Genomic DNA, 19,956 nt, shown 5'->3' on the forward strand with positions numbered 1-19,956 from the left:
ACGCTTTGAATCATAATAAGGGAAAAGGTAACATTGCTGTAAATAGGTCCAAAAGGATTACTGCTAGAAAATGGAAATACTGGGAATAAAAGCTTCGTAGATTGAAAAGTAAAGATGGGCGATATCCCGTACATTGAGTATCGACTTTTGGTATTCTGTAGCTTTCAAATTTATGGCAACGCTTCTAAAAGTCACGTACTCACTCGAATATTAACCAACAGATGTCAATTTTTCTCTGGCAGTAACAAACAGCGGTACTAAAGTAATAAAGCAAAAATTACGGGAATTATTCTTCTAAATAAATGTAAAATCTGAGTGTTTCTGCAAATATTAGAGAAAAACTATAAACAAAAGTAAAATTTACGTCAATAAAATGAGTGAAGAATTCAAACTGCCAAAACGTTCTCGAAAAAGGCTTCGTGAGGTAAAGCGTAGGGCACGTCCGGAGTTGGGGGACAAAGAAGCATGGTCCGCCTTACGATATTACGAGAGATTCCAAGATTTTCAAAAATTCGAAGATAATGTTGAACGCATTAAGGAGTCCGACGTCAGTTCCGAGGAGTTTATAGAGCGTTACGAAAAACCTTATCTTCCAGTAGTAATTGAGTGCTGCCAAGAAGGGTGGCCAGCAGAAGAAAAATGGACAGTATCACGACTTGCAAAGAAATATCGGAATCAAAAATTTAAATGTGGAGAAGACAACGAGGGTTACAGCGTTAAAATGAAAATGAAATACTATGTTGAATATATGCGGTCTACTCTCGATGATAGTCCCTTATACATATTTGATAGTAGCTTCGGTGAACATCATCGTCGTCGTAAATTGCTTGATGACTATACGGTACCGAAGTATTTCCGCGATGATTTGTTTAAACATTGTGGAGAAGATCGTCGTCCACCATACCGTTGGTTTGTAATGGGGCCGGAACGTTCTGGTACTGGTATACACATAGATCCATTGGGAACAAGCGCTTGGAACGCACTTCTTAGAGGCCATAAACGTTGGTGCTTATTTCCAACTCAAACTCCTAAAGAACTGTTAAAAGTACCTAGCGCCGTGGGCGGAAAACAACGCGATGAAGCAATAACTTGGTTCAACACAATTTACCCACGAACTAAACAACCAGACTGGCCAGCAGATTTTCGTCCCCTTGAAATATTACAAAAACCGGGTGAAACTGTATTTGTGCCAGGCGGGTGGTGGCATGTGGTACTGAATCTAGATGAAACGATTGCCATCACTCAAAACTTTTGCAGTCGCACAAATTTCCCGATAGTTTGGCACAAAAGTATACGCGGTCGACCAAAATTATCACGCAAATGGTTACGTGTTTTGCAAGAAAAAGAACCTGAATTAGCAAAACTTGCAGAGAGTATTAATGTAGAACAGAGTACTGGCTTTGCTTCGGATAGTTCCAGCAACTCAAGTTCATCATCCAGTTCCTCATCGTCATCATCCGAAAACGAAGGTAATGACAGCGAAAGTGGCAGCTCCAATACGGATAGTGGACAAGAAAGTTTAACGGCTAAGAAAAAGAAAAAGAGGCGCTTGGGAGGTGGTATGGCATCCAGCTCTTGATGTCGGCTGCGTTGTAGTGAGGGAAATGTAATGATAAACGCAGAGGTGCAATACACTCCCTATGATAGTGTTCACCAATCTAAAGAAGAAGGCAAATTTAAATTAGGTGAATATAAAAGCTTGACTAGAATGCTCCGAATGCGTTTGAAAACGCTACTGCACTGCAAGAGTTAACATTTTATATCCAAGCACTTCAAGCCCAACATTAATTAAACTCATTAAATCAAACGATCCAACAATTCAGTTTAGCTAAATATATTTATGTAAGAATTCTAAACAATATTTAACGCGGATCTGATTTATTTTAAGCGACTGTATACTTTTTAATTTGTTTAGTGACACTAAGTAGTAACAGTAAAATATATAGCGTTTCCAGTTTGAACTTTAAAAATCATATTGAAACATTACATCAAATAAATGGTATTAAAAAACTATACAAAATATTCTATCTTTTTGTTTTTCGAGGAGTGCTTACTCCGGGTAGGACTCATGTTGGTGGTGGATGGTGAGATAATATGAAGTTTTGTCACTTATTTGCGTTTATGAAATGTGTTTTGATTTTTATCGATGAGGTTTTAAGTTATCTCCCAAGATATTGTATTTTATATAAATTTAATCATATAGTGATGTATGCCAGGACAACAAATGGTGTTGCCGTCAAGAAATGTACAAAATCAGCGGACATTCACCCACCACTTCAATAAAAACAGCAAGTCATGTACATACATTTTATAAAATTGTTTATTTGGAAATTCTAAACAAATAGTAGACAAATTGCAGCTAACTTAGAGCGAAAGGTTGGAAATGATATTGAATTGTTTGAATATCCGTTTGTGTTACCCTTTAAAATTAAAATATACATACTACCCACAATGCTTATAGGATGGTTTTTTGTGTTGTGTTTCATTACTTTTACTTAATGATTCAGACTGCGCTTAATTTTAACTTTACCGTTACCCTCGCATTATTTTGCATTGTTTTTTGTTTTTTTCTGTTTTACATCCACATCTGGTTTAGACTCTGATTTTGTTGGGTTATAGTTATTTTTGTAATAATTTCTCTATTTGAAGTATTAATATGAAATCATTGTGGCACTTCTAATTCGTGTTATGATGCCATTGCAAGATTTTTCGATTTTATTGACTTGTTGGTTGGCGATTTTGTATGTATAAAGTTGCCAAAATAGCTTGTATCCGACTTGTTTTGAATTGAAAATTAAAAATCAGCTTTTAATCAATGTACTGCGCTAACCAACGGAAACCTTCGCCATAACCCTGTCGCTTCAGTACAGAAGACATGAATAACTCCAGTGGGCGTCCTGGAAGCTCCGAACGTTGCACTTTACCCTAAAATGTAAGAGATTTCCAAATATATTATTCACTGCTATTAAGATATTTATAATATTATTTATGTTAAGTACCTTGCCGGTTGTCAACTGATAGAGACCGAAAACATTTCTAAGTTCGTCTTCGCTTGCGGCACCTGGTTTATCGATTTTGTTACCCAAAATTAACACGGGACAGTTTGACAGCGCTTCATCTGTTAACAATGAGTCCAATTCGATTTTGCTCTCTTGGAAACGACCTCGGTCCCAAGCGTCTATCAAGAAGACGATAGCATCCACTGCGGGGAAGTAGTCCTTCCAAACGCGGCGCGCTATATAAATATAAAGATAGAAATATTTACTATATACCTTCGATATGTAGCATCTTGATTATCAATGTTTTGTGTTATATTATTTTAAAACAATTGAAAATCAGCTCTTTAAGTTATTTTATATACGACCAATACGTAAAGTAGTATATAATTCTAAAGCAAATACTATAATCGTATGAATATATTATATTTTGAAAATACTTATAAACATGATGCAGTCGCACATTTTCATTTTGCCTGCAATAGTACAACTATTCACAAGTTGTTATCAATTTATTTTCCTACAACGCGATGTAGTGTTTTATCTGCATACTAAGCATTTACAATCTTACAAATACTATATGCCCGATCATTGTCAAGTTTGATGGGAAGATATATATACCAAAGTGCTTACGAATTTATTATTATCTTAAATACTTGTGCACAATGATAATGTATATTTTCACCAGAGTTCAGGAAATAACAAAAATTTACATATATGTATGTATGTATATGTTTCAAAGCTAATAATAATACTATATATACAGTCATATAACATATAGCACATATCATAACCAATTTGGATGGTACAAACTTTAAACTATATTTTGTGAGAAAAATTCCTTTTCAAATTGAAAAATGTGCATTAGCTGTTGCGTAATAATAATATACGTATACTACGTACAATTTTGTGCATAATAACAGCTACGAAAATGTGATAACCGATCAAAGCATCAGAATATTTTTTTTTACATTTTGACTGTACAGTTTGGTTTTCATGAATGTTGATATAAAATTTATACTATAATAATTTGTTGATAGACTTCGGCAATGTTCATTATTGTTTTTTGTTTTAATTTAAAATTTTCACTAATATTTAATATAAAAATAATCTAACTTACCTTGAGTGTGTCCTCCCAAATCGAATGTGGTAAAGCGCATGTTGCCAATTGACAATTCTTCTGACGCTATATAATTAATCAGGAAATGAAACACTATTTACAACAAAATTTTATTATTTGCTTACTAGGATGCAGTGTTGGTACATGCTGTGCCAGTTTATCGTCTTTGAGCATATGCAATAATGTGGTTTTGCCGGCATTATCCAGACCAAGGAACAAGAGCTTGCCGGATTTCTTCCACAGACCTGGCAAAAATTACATGAAATTTAGCTTGTGTCGTTAGATAAACAAAAGTATAGACATATTACACATAAAATATACAATATCTTGACGTATGCATCGTTATTATCTTTTAAATAACAATCATTTAATTAATCATTAAAGTTCTATCAATAAGATTGACCCATATATGGTTTTACTTACATATATTTATTATTTTCATATAATATATTATTGCTGTGTAATTGGAACACAGACCAAATTTTCCTTTGTCACTGTCAATGCAAACAAACGCACTTATTTTATAATTTATTTGTGTTATACAAATATCAGTATATAATATAAAATCGCGCAGTTTGCTTTGCCAAATTTAGAAAATCATACTAATTAGGTTTTCTACATATTTTATAATTGATGTTAAATATTTACCCAAGTATCCCAAAACACCAGTGAACCAATCCCAAATGAACATTTTGCTTTTTATTGGTGTGTAGTTATCTGTAAATATAATAAAACATGTACTTATATTTCAATAGCTATAATATATAATACAAAAACAAAAGTAAAATATTTTTTTATATAACAATATTTTATAATTATGTACCCTGGTAAATTATTAAACGAAACAGATCTACATATTGGCCCCATCTACGCCTTATTTAGCACAATTTGTGGCCTTGACATGAAATAAATTTTTACGAAAAATTTCGTACAGAAAATCATGTCTAATTGTGCTGGTAAGAAGCAGCAGTAAATGGTATAGAAGCAACTTTCAAACAATGGGACAAGGTCGCATACATAGCACCGATTTCTGTGTATGTGGAACTTTCTTTACATTAACAATGACTTTTGGTCGTTAACATTTCACCTAGGAAGTTGTAATATTAACCCTTGTTCCCATCTCTTGACCAAGTGAACTTGCATGAAAACTATGTATTGGCGAACCGTACATTTTAGCAAGTAGAAGTAGTTTTTTTTATATGCATCACAATGGAAGTAGTTTAACTAGGTGCGACCAATGATTGAGATACAAATCATATCACGCCAGCTTAAATAAGACGACTCGTGTTAACATTACACTTCACTTTTGCTTTACACACCACACCTAATGGCGATTGTATCACTACGAATATTTACCTTATAAATAATTTACAATAAAATTATAAAATTTCAAAGAAATATTGAAACTTTTAATTTATTCTCGCCTTTTCCCGTGTTTCAGCGATTTCTTTTACACTAAAAAAGAAAGACGAAGGCGATGACAACGGCGACGATAGTGGACAAAAGAATAGCCAACGACAGAGGAGACAGCGACAACGACACGACAGCAAAGCAAAATCCAATTCAAAACTTTTTTCCTCGTGTGCGTTTTGAACTTGCTTTGCCTTCTGAAATGCAGAGAATGTCAAATTAAATAGTTGAAATTTTGCTTTTCGCCCTTCTTTCATTTTTCTATCAACTATAGTGTTGTCTCGCTTTTTCCCATACAGTTCTAACGTAAACAAAATTGTCATTTATTGTGGTTTTTAAGTCAGTACATCGCTTGTACTCATTCTTCGATGAAAGTAAATGATAGTTGTGGTATTCATAATCCAACTTATAAGAGCCAAGATATTTTTTCGGAAACAAATCGTCCAATATTTTTTAATTCCAATTTAAATTCTAATTTTCCATTAAAGGTAGAGATAAGTAATTCATTACATTGTATATCTGTGCATTTTATAACAACAAAAATTGCCATAAATATGTATACATCATTTGTTATATTATAAATTACAAATTATAAAGAATATGTATAAAAACCAAACGTTAATTTTATTGGCGATGTGTGTGTAAACTTACTCTAAATAAACAAATATTGCACCAATATTTGCTGATTGGTATTTATTTATAAATAGCTCAGCCCCAAATCAATGCATTCAAAGCGCCATCTATTGTGTGTTAGACAAAGTACATACGATTTAATTTTATTTGACCACTATTGCAAACTGTTTTCGAGGTTTCAAGATATTATATAAGATTTGTTTTAAGATAATTAACATTTGCAACCTGTTACCATTTCTTATTCGCCAGCTAGATACACCAAAAAGTGCACGTAGTTCTCTCCTCTCTATGAAGTGGTTTTTGGCACAATCAAATAAGAATCCAATTTTGTAATATTTTGGTTTTTATTAATAATATTGAAATAATAAATTGTTTAAGTAATCGTATAAAATTCTATAATTGCATATATATGTATGAATATGAATCTTGATATGCCATGTCTACAAACATTATACATTAAAACGGGCCATAGCCTGTAGAACGATTTCTTCAACCTGTATATTGAAAAATGGAAAATAATAAAACATTAATTTTGAATTTTATTAACTTGTGATGCACTTGAAGTATTTTACCTGCACATAATCTGGCGTCTCCAATGCATATATAACCGCTTGAGCTACATCATTGGCCTGCAGTTTTGGCATATCGGCAATAGCTCGAGAATAAACGTTCAACATATCAGTATCTACCATGCCTGGACTTATGCTCTGTATATATAAGAAAATATGCATATTTATATATAAATAAATTGAATTCGTAATGATAAAGAATATAATAAAAATGTTATAATTTTCAATTGTTTATAGCCGATTTAAGATTATGTCCTAAAAGAGTTATCATTAAAACTATGAACGAGGATTTAGAGTTACTAGCTATATACCAATAATATCTCATATACTCACCGTTAATTTAATATTTAACTTGAGAAAATGTATCTCCTGACGGACGGTTTGACATAGTGCCGTTAAAGCATGCTTCGTCGCAGGATAAACGCTAAATAACGGCACTGGCACTTCCGGTATGCGATGGCCGAGGATGCTGGGTCAATGCGAATGAAAAAAATTAGTAAAACAGGTGTAATTACAATTCTGTGGCGATACTTTGGGGCACAATTTGAATTGTGCTGACAGTAAGCGACGAAATTATTACCTGTTCATAATTATGATGTGGCCCTTCACTTTACTCGCACGCATTTGCTTCAATCCTTCACGCAGGCAAATGGAAGTAGCAACCACATTCAGCTCGAACAATTCTCTCATATCCTTGCCACTGGATTCTTTGAGGAACACAATGTTAAACACTTGCAACGGAACTTCTAAATTACTTATTACCTGATATAAAATTCGCCTTCAACATGCCTGCATTGCATACCAGTATTGTAATTGGTGGGAAATTCTCTTGTACATATTTGAAAGCGGCAGTGATGCATTCCTCATTGCTCAGATCACAGTGGCGGCCATGAATTTTGCCGCGTCCTGTCACTTGTTTATTCAAATCCTTGAATAGAAATAAATTCTAATAACTGAACTCTTCCCTTTACTCAACTCTTCATATGCGTACCTCGATCAATTCGGAGCGTCGTGCCAATCCCACAACGGTTATGCCTTTGTTAGCTAAGAGCACAGCAACTTGTGCGCCAATGCCCACAGATGCGCCGGTCACAAGTGCCACTTGTTGCACACACTCTGCTGCTGCAGCTGACATTTTCAGTAGGAAGACCTTTGCGTAGTTCCTTAGCTTTCGCTTCTATTCAACTGTCAAGTGGCAAGTCAAGCCGTCTTTCGCTTTCAACGTCGAACACTGACTGATTGCTTTGACGTGCTAATTTTAGCATCAACCTAAGTAGCCGGCTTAGCTGTGGATCTATTCATATAAAAATGCATAACCCGCAAGCGGTGTACAGTGGCGCATTAATTCATTATGACAGAGGAGAAGCGGATACTGAAGCAATTGATCTGGATATTTAATACTCTAAAACGCAGAAATATAAAATGATTGCTGATTTACTTGCATAATTACAAACACATGAGCCAGAGAGCAGTGGAATAGTTGAACTGAAAATGAACTAGTTCCAAGAAGACCAGACTCGTTATGATTTTAAATGGTTTAATAGACTTAATTTATTGAATATCCTTAAATATTACTTAAATAAACTGTTCATTAATTTCTAACAATTTCTAATTTTAAAAGTAGAAGCCAACGTTTTGTTCCACTATTGAAGTATATTTCGTTTAAACTGTTTCGAACTAGTCCGAGATTGGTATATTTCTGACTAAAATCTGACGAAGGAGCTGTCGTAAAGAGCAGACCAGCTTTCAAGAGAGGTAAATACCATTTACATTGAAGTGGAAGCCTGTGGGTAGTCCGTAGTACACTTGCGTTAGAGTGCTGGTCATACAGACTTCGCGCGAGCTCGCCAAACGCTGGACAACAAGGTATATTTGGCCCATGGAGACCGAAAACAGTTTCTACAATGGAAAGTTGAAGCTGTCTAAGTGAGAATATCTACAGTCGTGGAGATCTACCCCTTAAACTAACCTAACCTCTCGAAAAAAACAAGTTACTTGTATGTAATTGTATTGTAACAAAATAACTAGTTAGGTTATGGCAAAAAAGTCGTACGAGTTTTTTAACTAGTTATTTTCTCTGAGGGGTTCGATTGCATGCATTGAATATAACAAAAACTTTGGAGAAGGGGTATCATGGGTACTCTACTGAGGGGTTATGAGTACTATAACTGTATATATGTAGATATACTAATTTTAAACAATCTGGAAGCTCTCAACAAAAGTGCATTCAACGGTTTGCAGTTTTTTGCTCACTTCACTTTATGATGTAATTCGCACTAATCACTTTTAATTGACTAAATTTCTTTGTTCATGCCCTTTGTCAATATTTATCCATGTCAATTGTTGCAATTGTATATATATGTATGTACATATGTTTCAATTAATATGCAAGTCAATCTGTGCCCAAGGTGCTAATGCATCCATGTGAATATCAACCCATTGGCCGCGCGTTCATTGTCCCGATGACTCCAACCCTACTTTAGGTTTGTCAATTTATTGCGTCACTTAAATATCTAAATGATATATATGTAAGAATATAATTTATTTGACTTGGACAGCATTATCGTAGTATCGGTAGCTATAGGCTATATATACGTATATAAACATCTCAGTTACACTCTTGTGTGAAAAGGAAGCATTTACATAATTGATCTAATATGAATAAGATTGGATGAACTGATGTTAGAACTGTTTAAGAGGAAAAAATTGTTAAGATTTAGAGGATTATATACGAGGGCTGCTATATATGTATATTTCTGGCCTAATAATGAAAATAGGAATATTTATCAACGAAAATGGTTTTATTGTTTTTCAAAATATTCTCCATCAAGATTTATACCCTTTTGCATGCGCTCAAACCAATTTTCGAAGCACTTTTTTGAGCCTTTTTTTGAGCGATTGTCAAATTGTGCGGGATTCACCGAGAACAGACCTTTTTCACGGCCAGGTGCTCATGCAATATCGAATGTATGCTGGTGGGAGAAATGCATAGGCATGCCTCTATCTGAAGGTACGTTACATGACGGTTTTGCATTATCAGTTCACGGCATCGATGTTTTCTGGCACAACGGCTGTTTTTGGACGACCTTCACGGAATTCGTCTTTGAGCGAGCGTCGACCACGATTGAATTCGTTGTACCAGTTTTTCACAGGGCTATAGGGTGGTGCTTCATAGCCATACAAAGATTTTAGTTCATCGATGCACTCTTGTCGCGATAATCCACGTCGAAAGTTGTAAAAATGATCACACGAGTTAATTCCATTTTTTGGCCGAGATGAATTTTTTAATTCCCTGTAAATAAAACAATTCACGATGTAATGACAAAACGTTCTGAGTGATGTTATGCTAAAAAATGTCAAACTTTCCAATGGAAATGTCAGATTGCACCAGACAACACTTAGTGTTGCCTAGGCCAGAAATATATATAGCAGCAGTCGTAATAATATTTTCTGAATAAAACCAAACTAAATTTAAATAACAGAGCGTGAAACTCCTCGAGGAGTCTTCTCACATTTTTTTTTATGAAAGCATTACTCTTCTAACTCCATTCGTTACAGTTAAATATGGTATCTCTCATGTATCTCAATTTGTTCAAATTCCTCACATATTGAGGTGTTCACGTTAAGTGAGCTGATTTTTGTATATGTAAATATAAATTACATAAATTCAAATGCAGTATCTTCATATAAGTCATATCGAGTTACTTATGTGGTTATTTGAAGTTGTATGGCTTCTTAATCCAATATGATTTTGTGTGTTAAATCATATATCGTATATAATTATGTAAATCTTAAAGTACTTTTGCAAGAAAAAATCACTTCAAGATATTACTCAAGTCTTTTGGTGGAGCTTTCTTACAAAAATCCACATGTGCTTCTTGAATCCATGATCTTGAAATTGTTGATTGACTTTCGAGACAGCGCGACTAGGAGAAGAAACAACTTTTTAATGTAAGATTTTGGTGAGCTCCCATCGTCGTAATGGTAAATGGTTCTCAAAACATCATGTCAAAACATTTATGCCAGTAAAAGAAATTCATACAAATAGAAAACAAATTTTTCAACAATATTTTTAAATGGCGTCTTACAAAATTGTTCAGATAGTATGGGGTTGCAAAAATAATGGAATCTAATCTTTTCTATAATAATATATTCTAATAATATGACAAGTGGTACTAAAAGCTTTATGCTTTATTCGCTTTCTACAGCTTCAGCTTCATGACTATTGCTCTCCAAATGTGGATTTTCCAATTTTATTGGCTTCTACAACTTCTTCAACCAACTCATATATATAATGTAAAGTAACGGCCAAGTAACATCAATAATTTGCTTTCTACAAAGTTTTTAACAGCGAAAGAATTGGTGAGCAAAGATGATCAAAAATAAAATGTTTGCGCAAAGTAAGAGTGCAGTCTCAAACTACGAGTATCTACCAGATATACGATGGTACACATAGCACGTTTGCATTTCGTTAATTTGTATTTCAAAGGACCCGGCACGCGACTTGCACACGAAATTGACGTCACGGTCGACCGACTAAAAACCATTTAAAGTTTTCGCTATAAATGCAATGCAAAGTGATACTATTTGGCGACTCTTTCCAAGTTGCATGCATTGGACAAACACAGTAGGACAATGAAAAGGGAGAACGAAGTTTTGTCAAGGAAAACATAAAGAATTGCCAAATCGAAAATAACATATTCTGTGCCAAAACATTTACATTAAACATTTCAAAATTGCTGCAGTGAAAACCGCAGTTGCGGAAAGAGCTATTCTGTTCTATTGGAGACATTTTCAGGAAATGTCGGTGGTACCGCGAAGTTGTAACTTTGTTCAACGGTATCAGTTGAAGCTGCTTTGTAAGTTGTAGGAGAAGGTAATGCTACATACAGAGGCTTTTTATGTGAAGATGAATCGCTTCAAGTGTGCTTCTGAAATCAAACAACAATGACAACCCTTTAATGATTCCTATTTATTTGACCTTTCATAGACTTAGTCATAAAAATGTTCATCTATATCCATCTCAAGAAAATCGTTTTTTTTAATCTCGCTCTTTTAAATATCTCATAGACCTCTTTTAAATACTTTGGCTTAATGGATAAAAACCTGAATGAAAAACTGAACAATACATCATCCATTATACCATCGTAGAATTTTTCACTTACATTGCTCGATTAGTTCCAAGATGATGGGTCTGGAGTCAAGGAAAAACATACATTATACCTACATATATATTGTAAAAGTATACGTAATTTCGCAAAATGAAATCGTGTGTAGTTTGATTTGTATAGTATATTATTCACGGAACAAATTCATATTGACGTCTCTATTGATTTTTATTCCTCAAATTCAAGGACAATTCCGCATTATTTTGCTTTATAGTTATAGACTTGTTGTGTAATTCAACCGAAGTGTGTCTTACTCAGTTATATTCATTTATATTGATGCTCGGCAGACATTTTAGTAGATCCATTCGACCAATTGCCTTAGCTAAATGTTAGTATTGTAGTATTGTAGGTAATAATACAAGACAATACCAACAATAAACCAGCATCTTGTCGTATTAGAGCATTGCGACCAAAAGCCAGTTACAACAGCAACAATGGATAAATCTGACAATGCTTGTTTAACACAGAAGTGAAGAATAACACAGGGAAATGACATTTGCTCCCCCAACACAGTCGAAACATATATTCACACACGGGATAAGTGGGGGAAAGGTGAAAAACTCAAGGAAATACTACGAAAGCTGACAAAACCAATAAACAAACATACGCTAGTATTTTTAGTAGATATGGACGATATTTATCGATATTTTCGAGATATCGATTTTTGATTGAATTTTTGTTTTATGTAATTTGTGTGGCTGGCTTTGTAGAACTATTCCAACAAATGGTTTTGAAATTAATTATTCGATAAGTAAGTGAACGGACTGCGTGGAGCTTTTAGTTGAGCTTTCTATTAGAAGACATTTAGAAATGAAAATATTTTATGATAATTTAGAAGAATGAATTAGAGCTACGCCATCGGGACAATATTAAACTGCCCAGAGTCTTTAAATTGGCACACTCCTTCAATATTCGATAAAAAATCAATATTGGAACCACAATAATATCGATATTTTACACACATCGCCAAACCCTCGTTTACGTTGTCCTCAAGAATTAGATAATAAATACATTGAAATGCTTAGTTGATTCCATATACATACATATACCATAAAATGCCGTTATACAGATGCAGCAACAAAGGAATAAATTGATCCTGTTGAAGCATTTTGGTTACGGGTCGATGTCTACAAACGTTTTGTTGTCTGACACTTGTCTTCTACAGTTGGCTGGCACATCTAACGGCATCTTCCTTCTATTATATTCCTGAATTCGGATTGAAAGTGAGAAAATACAGAGCTGAAAATGTCTCGGCAGAAAAGTCAAAGCGATTGAAAATGTCTTGCAGCATCAATACAACAATAATGCCAATAAATTTGCTATCAAAACGTGTAAAAATAATCTCACAATAACATCAGTGACCCATCAGAACGAATGTCAGCAGCATGCCACATGCCATCGTATGGCTCATTGTGCAGAGAGTCTTACTGTTGGCGCTCAGGGCAGAAGAAATTCCAACCGCTAAACAGGATTTATTTTGCTGGCAGTGGCGGTGAGTGGTGACGCATTTGAATGGTGCTCGTTGTGGGTTTGACTGAGAGACGGATTTGCATTTCATCGGTGTTTGGGTGTCATTTTGCGTAATATTTGTCTTTAGTTTTTAGAATATGCACATAAATATTATATAATTGCCTTTGGTTAAAGAGATGCCGAAATAGATTTTATTTAAAAGCAGAAAAAAATTCCGAATACCTTAGTTGAGGTTAAGTAGTAGAATATCTAGTATCTATCGATATTTTTGGAGACATTCAGCAACCTGTACCACAAAAGTCATCTATTATGTTATCCGCATAAATAATATATGATCCATCACTATATATCGTGACGAAAAAATAAAAAAGAAGAGAAGCATTATACTCAGGAAACACCTTGACATCATTTGAAAGTCAATTAATATCTCTAATAAATCGATTCAATTCGTTTTGGTCAGTAAATATATCGTTCAATAGAGTTCGCCTTATAAGTCCTTATACTTCTTCTAAACGAATCCGAAACAAATCTATCTGCTCCGAGGCAATCCCTCAAGAAAACATCTTGAAATTAATATTCAGAAATAACTTGAAGAGTTGCATTTCGAATAAATATATGAAGACCGAACTCGTTTATGTTAGGATTCGTTGTTAATATTTGTTATTTGTGGAATAAACCGTTAAGTACTTAAACGCGGATTGTTCTTGACAGTTTGGGTGGACTTTCTAAAAATATTTCTACAACAGATGCGGCCAGCTTTGTCCAATAGAAGAGGAATTGTTATTCAGCAGAAAAACTTCAGGTCTCACACAACGAAGTGACTCGCCATGAACGTCGGCAGTATATGCATTCATCTTATAGTCCTAACATCACACCAAGTGATCATTACCTGAAAAAATATGCCCAAGAGCAGCTTGTAAACATTATGAAATAACCTTCAAAAGGGCAAGAAGTTATCGAACAAAGCGGTGCATATTAGATCTAATTCGGATCGTTCTAGGTGTACTAAAGAAAACCTTCAATAAGTTTAATTCAGAACAATGAATTTGTTTTTATTACTTCTAATCGTATTTCGAAGTTATAGATAATTTCGTATACCTGGGGACCAGTATCAACAACACTAACAATGTCAGCCTCGAAATCCAGCGCAGAATCACTCTTGCCAACAGGTGCTACTTTGGACTGAGTAGGCAATTGAACAGTAAAGTCCTCTCTCGACGAACCAAAATCAAACTCTACAAGTCGCTTATCATTCCCGTTCTGCTTTATGGTGAAGAAGCTTGAACGATGTCAACATCAGATGAGACGACACTAGGAGTTTTCGAGAGGAAAGATATATGGTCCTCAGAACATTGGCAACGGCGAATACCGCAGACGCTGGCTAGGTCATGTTGTCCGAATGGACGAAAACACTCCAGCTCTGAAAGTGTTCGATGCAGTACCCGCCGGAGGAAGCCGAGAAAGGCCTCCACTCCGTCGGAGGGACCAGGTGGAGAGCGACCTGATTACACTTGGAATCTCCAACTGGCGCCGAACTGCGAAGGAAAGAGAGGAGTGGCGCGCTCTCATCGATTCGGCTATAACCGGCTAAACGGTTGAACGCCAATCACATACATACGATACAATCGTATAATTAGTATAAACTGAAACAAATTTTTTGTCTGAATTTTCAAAATCAATTATTTAATTGTTGAGAGATTTAAAGCTTGAATTACTGTATAACAAATTATTATTATTATCAAAGAGTTTGGTTCGAATACTCTTAATATGCGTATCATTGCGCTCCTTTGTTAAACTAAAGTTAAGAAATATGCTTTAGCGATTTATTTATATGTATGTATAATATATTTTGCCTGATATTATATTGAGTATCAAGCCATGATTAGCGGCTTTTCTATTCGTACATTTGTTGTTTGCATTAAATTCGCATTTCGCCATTTCGTTATTGACTCGGTTGGAATTGTGTAATTTAGTGATCGCTTTTTGGTCGTTTTGGCGATTTTTAGCGACCGGAATGTGCGTAATTAACATAATTATAACAACGGCGCAAAATTATTCATTTGTGATATCAACAAAAATATTAAGTACTTGAGTGCTTATTTTATGTTATTGGTTTCATTTTCATACGAGAGTATATTAATGCGTTGAAATTGATACTACTTGCCGCAAATTACAAAATACATATATTTATGGTGAGTGCTTTGGAATAGCTAGCAACCGAGTTAATTGCAATTGGATTATCTAAAATTAAACACTTTTAAACACTTTTTGTGGGTTATGCATAATGGAGTCAATTGAGTGTTACGCGAGGTGTGTTCAAAAAATAAAGGGAATTTTTAGTAGGGCCTTTAAAATAGTCCCCATTATACACTTCACTTTGGGATAGCCCTTGCACAGCTCTTTTAGATTCCCCTTATGTTTGGAAATAGGAAAAAAATTACAAGGAGCCATGCCTGGCGAATATGGGGCTGGGGCATCGTTGCAGTGACAATAATTATTTGTTCAGATTTTTAGCTTTCAGATTTTAGGTCTAAAGATATAAAGTGTTGGTTTTAGTACATTTCATACTCTGATAGTAGAGCGGCGATACTAGCCTTAAGTTCGCGCACTATGCGCTCAAGGCTGGTTAGAGAAAGCTTATCTACACTATTATTGGCTGCGTTAGTTTTCGATTAAATTCGCCTGAGTTCCTGCCCACTGCGTAATGACGGGAAATTGTAAGGCTGATTCGCTTACTAGGTCAGGTACGTCTGTATCACTAATAGTAGTATGGGAATATGTAGGAGGACCGTAGTCCTATTGTGGTTTACTACTGGGCAGGTGGGTCTCTGCTGAGCTGGGCATAGATTAGTCTGGCACTGATTAGTCTGGCACTTGCGCAGTCACCAGATTCTTCTGGCCTAAAGTGAATCGCAGGATGTATAATGAGCTATTTGCCCTCAGTAAAGTTCACCTCTCTTTAGTCGTAGGGGTTCTAACTGACCATAGCCCCATCAGGATCCACGCTATAAGGTTAAAAATCTTACCGGATGCTAGCTGTGGAAGCTGCATAGAGGAGGACGGGGTGGACTCATCACTTTCTTCTGGAATGTCCCGCCTTTGCGGGAATGGATCAAGTAGAAGATTTGTAGAAAGGTCAGGGCGCCTTGTCGAATCCTAATATCTAATTTTGGCTTTACAAAGGACTGTCTTTCATAGTCTACATCTACATCTCGATTATTCTTTCATTTAAATTGACTCGTTTTGTGTAGAACTTGTTTTTTTTAATATAAACTGATTTTTTTTGAATTTATATTACTAAAAATTCCTTACTTTTGATGTGGACTGCGTTCTCACGGTGGTTTTTCGAAAACAACTTCGGGTTATTTTTAAAGTTTACTCGTGATCATTGTGTTCAAATCGCGAAACAGTGATCAGAACGCCTTCTAAACTAACCTACAGAGTAAAATGAGGGGTATTTGGGGCATAAACAGTCTATTTGTGAGCCTTAGAGTGTGAAGTTAATAAGTAATCTAAATAAAATAGTTAAGTGTCGCACAACTTTAACGTTGCAAGTATTAGTAACCCACTTTTCAACACTTTATCTGCGCGCAAATTTCGCAAAAGCTTTCAAACTAAATCATAAACCGGCTCACAGTTAACTCACAGCTACCGTTACTACTGCACTACTATTTCTACTGCCGCAGTAAAAAATTATTTGTTATGCCAACATAAAAAGAAACTTTACCCTGCGCACCGCTGGCGTTGCCTTTCCTGAATATGTTGCAGCACTTTTATGCGACAGCTGCACGCTGCCATTGCGTAAGTAAGCGCGGCGGGCTGGGGTATGACGGCAGCCAACCCAACATATGTGCAGCAACTAAATTTTCCCAAGCATAGCAAACTTCTTAACGTACTTGGTAAGTTTAATTTTTTTCCTGCGGAAATAACTTATTTGCCTTTTTAAATCGTTCGTCTGTTACGTCTTTAGGATTTTGGGGAAATTATGTCAACTCTCGGACGAAGTTTTCGCTGCAATGCATCACCACTCTTCCGCGCGCTTCGTTGGCCATTCGAACGTCGCCACTTTGCTGCATGACTAATTTGCCAGGCGACGTCCGTTGTTGCCGCTGTGCCTGCGCGCTGGGCGCCCCTCTCTCTGCCCCACTGCTCCCTTCGCTGTTGCTGTGCTACAATGTGCCAAAATTGTTACAAGTGAACTCTTGATTTGCCACCACCACCACCACCACTGACGACACTGCCACTTAGTGCGCTTTGTAGCCTAAAAATGTGAAGTGACTTTCGGGTCCATTCAACCAACTAACTAACTTTTTCGCCTATGCAGGGCTCACGCTCGATTCTGACAATGTGTATGTGTGTGTGTGGCTGTGGTGCTGCTGTTTGCTGCCGAAATGAAGATGCGCACGCAAAAGTAACATCATTCATTGCTGGCCGAAAAATTTCTTTGCATTTTTATGTGCTGCTTGCGGCACAAAGCAGACGTGTTTGGCCCACTGTGCGCTAACGCGTTTTCGCATATCCTGTTGGCCAGCGCCGACTTGAGGAAATGGTCAGCGGCTGTCTTGCGCTGAGATAGGCTGAAAGTCCTTTCATTTGCATGGGCTTGGACCTGTCTCTTGCAGTCACTGGTGCTCCCTGAGCTTCTACACAATGGTTGCAGCCGAAAAAAAAAAACAAAAAAGATTGAAGCCGCTAGTACAAGTAACTATTCCAAAGCATGTCAGTGTACCGCTATTGTAAAAAATAAAGTGTTTTAGTTGAATGTCACAGGCGTTTGAAAAGCGGCTGCAAGTCCCCGAGGCATTCTAGTTCTTATTTATTTTTTAAATGCTTGTAATTTATTTATCTATTTTTATTTTTTGGTTTTCCTTTGCTAACTGGGTCAGTAGTTAAGTAGTTTCCTGTAAAAAAGCCAACAGTTGACAAGATAATTGTGAAGATTTAACTTGTCGCTTCTTTTTCATTGCGGGAAATTAAAAATGCAGCTTAGAGAATATGCTTGAAAGAAGAAGACTTATGTACTTAACTTCCTAAATTATTTCTAAAACTTTTGGTTATGCAAATTAAGGAAAACTTATTAAAAAGCTTATGACAGTTGTGCTCAGAAATATTATGAACTGATTAAAAAAGTGCCGTTAATTATGAAAATGGATTGCTTTTATTTAATTTATTTTAATAAATTTAAATGTCGTCACTTATTCTAAAGTTAGCTTGAAAGATTATAGTATTGACTTCATATTGGTGCTGGTTGTCCATTATCAGTCTAAACAAGTAAGGAAAGTCTAAGTTCGGGTGTTATCTTATAGAATAGTTTATACTCTCGCAAATTATTTATTTAATGTTATTAAGAAAACACACAATTCGTACCGAAAAAATAATATATAAGGGCTGAGGTAATTCCTATAATTAGGTATATGGTAGCTAGGGGGAGTTATGATCCGATTTTAACCATTTTTGGTACAAAGACACATCATTAGAAGAAAAATATTCCCTCTGAATAACATTAAAATATCTGAGATATTTACCGATATTTTTGGGGAAAAATTACCCTAAGGCAGTGAGTTCTTCATGTTCAATGTCAGGGACCTTGAAAAGTCATGGTTCGATTTTGACAATTTTTCCACAAGTGATGTCACAGCTCAAATACAGTATTTGTGTAAAGTTTTATTCCGCTATCTTTATCGGTTCCTTATGTATATATTATAAAGTGAGCGAATCAGATGGAATTCAAAATTGAATTATATGGGAAGTAAATGAGATTTCGCCAATAGTCCATCCATGTCATCAGGGTGTCAAGAAAGCGTTATATAATGAATTTCATTGAAATCGGCCGAGTAGTTCCTGAGATATGATTATTGACCTATAAGTGGGCGACACCACGCCCATTTTGTAAAAAAAAAATCTGAGTGCAGCTTCCATCTGTCTTTTCTTATGTAAAATTTAGTGTTTCTGACGTTTTTCGTTAGTGAGTTAACTCACTTTTAGTAATTTTCAACATAACCTTTGCATAGGAGGTGGACGTGGTTATTATCCGCTTTCTTTAATTTTTGGACTGTATTAAGAAGTAGCGAAAAGAAACGACTGCAGAAAGTTTGGTTTATACAGTTTTTTTGGTTTGCAAGATACATATTTACATAATGGGCGTGGCAATTGTCCATTTTCAATGTTAACCTCCTCAGAGTGCCAAGGTATATGTTTTCCAAGTTTCATTAAGATATCTGAATTTTTACTCAAGCTATCGCTTGCACGAACTGACGGACGGACAGGCAGACATTCGGATTTTGACTCGTCTCGTCACCCTGATCATTTTGATATACATATATAACCCTATATAAAACTCGTTTAGTTTTAAGACCTACAAACAACCGTTATGTGAACAAAACTATAATACCTAAGCAAATTTTTTTGCGAGAGTATAATAAATAAAATAAAAAGGAAAAAATCTCTGTAATTGGTATATTCGTCTACGGTAGCAACAAAAGTAATGAAATCGACAAACTTAAGAAGAGATGTTTAATAGAGAGAGAAATATATTTGGAGCCAATGTATGTATATACTAAAATGAAAAAAAAAAAAACATTAATTTGCAA

General features: G+C 35.4%; 3 protein-coding genes across 4 annotated transcripts; 1 reads left to right on the forward strand and 2 right to left on the reverse strand.

The window, feature by feature from the left end:
• Window positions 1-226: 226 nt before the first annotated feature.
• LOC105220038 (bifunctional arginine demethylase and lysyl-hydroxylase PSR) lies at window positions 227-2,675 on the forward strand. The gene has a single exon (XM_011196424.3). The coding sequence runs from the start codon at window positions 374-376 to the stop codon at window positions 1,577-1,579; it is 1,206 nt and encodes a 401-aa protein (XP_011194726.1). The 5' UTR covers window positions 227-373; the 3' UTR covers window positions 1,580-2,675.
• LOC105220044 (GTP-binding protein SAR1) lies at window positions 2,299-5,736 on the reverse strand. Of its 2 annotated transcripts, none has more exons than XM_011196435.3 (6): window positions 5,473-5,736; window positions 4,765-4,833; window positions 4,242-4,361; window positions 4,117-4,182; window positions 3,000-3,235; window positions 2,299-2,925 (listed from the first exon to the last, which is right to left on the reverse strand). In XM_011196435.3, exons 2-6 carry the CDS (start codon window positions 4,805-4,807, stop codon window positions 2,809-2,811), a joined length of 582 nt encoding a protein of 193 aa, XP_011194737.1. In that variant the 5' UTR covers window positions 4,808-4,833; window positions 5,473-5,736; the 3' UTR covers window positions 2,299-2,808. The 2 variants fall into 2 exon arrangements, with proteins under 2 accessions (XP_011194737.1, XP_054083685.1); XM_054227710.1 differs by lacking the exon at window positions 5,473-5,736 and adding an exon at window positions 5,286-5,310.
• A 746-nt stretch (window positions 5,737-6,482) lies between these two features.
• LOC105220034 (farnesol dehydrogenase) lies at window positions 6,483-7,999 on the reverse strand. Its single transcript, XM_011196415.3, has 6 exons — window positions 7,720-7,999; window positions 7,491-7,656; window positions 7,309-7,435; window positions 7,062-7,197; window positions 6,732-6,866; window positions 6,483-6,653 (listed from the first exon to the last, which is right to left on the reverse strand). The coding sequence occupies exons 1-6, from the start codon at window positions 7,861-7,863 to the stop codon at window positions 6,609-6,611; spliced, it is 753 nt and encodes a 250-aa protein (XP_011194717.2). The 5' UTR covers window positions 7,864-7,999; the 3' UTR covers window positions 6,483-6,608.
• Between the last annotated feature and the right edge of the window lie 11,957 nt (window positions 8,000-19,956).

This window comes from Zeugodacus cucurbitae, chromosome 2, assembly GCF_028554725.1.
Source record: "Zeugodacus cucurbitae isolate PBARC_wt_2022May chromosome 2, idZeuCucr1.2, whole genome shotgun sequence".
Taxonomy (NCBI): domain Eukaryota; kingdom Metazoa; phylum Arthropoda; class Insecta; order Diptera; family Tephritidae; genus Zeugodacus; species Zeugodacus cucurbitae.

What these genes read in the sequence shown, in the direction of transcription:
- LOC105220038 (XM_011196424.3), top strand. Translation starts at nt 374, where the DNA reads ATGAGTGAAGAATTCAAACTGCCAAAACGTTCTCGAAAAAGGCTTCGT.
- LOC105220044 (XM_011196435.3), bottom strand. Translation starts at nt 4,807, where the DNA reads ATGTTCATTTGGGATTGGTTCACTGGTGTTTTGGGATACTTGG. An exon ending in TTTGGGAGGACACACTCAAG is followed by an intron (nt 3,236 to 4,116) that starts GTAAGTTAGATT and finishes ATATTTATATAG; the next exon opens with CGCGCCGCGTTTGGAAGGAC. An exon ending in ATCAGTTGACAACCGGCAAG is followed by an intron (nt 2,926 to 2,999) that starts GTACTTAACATA and finishes CTTACATTTTAG; the next exon opens with GGTAAAGTGCAACGTTCGGA.
- LOC105220034 (XM_011196415.3), bottom strand. Translation starts at nt 7,863, where the DNA reads ATGTCAGCTGCAGCAGCAGAGTGTGTGCAACAAGTGGCACTTGTGACC. An exon ending in GAAGGCGAATTTTATATCAG is followed by an intron (nt 7,436 to 7,490) that starts GTAATAAGTAAT and finishes TGTTCCTCAAAG; the next exon opens with AATCCAGTGGCAAGGATATG. An exon ending in AGACGCCAGATTATGTGCAG is followed by an intron (nt 6,654 to 6,731) that starts GTAAAATACTTC and finishes TTCAATATACAG; the next exon opens with GTTGAAGAAATCGTTCTACA.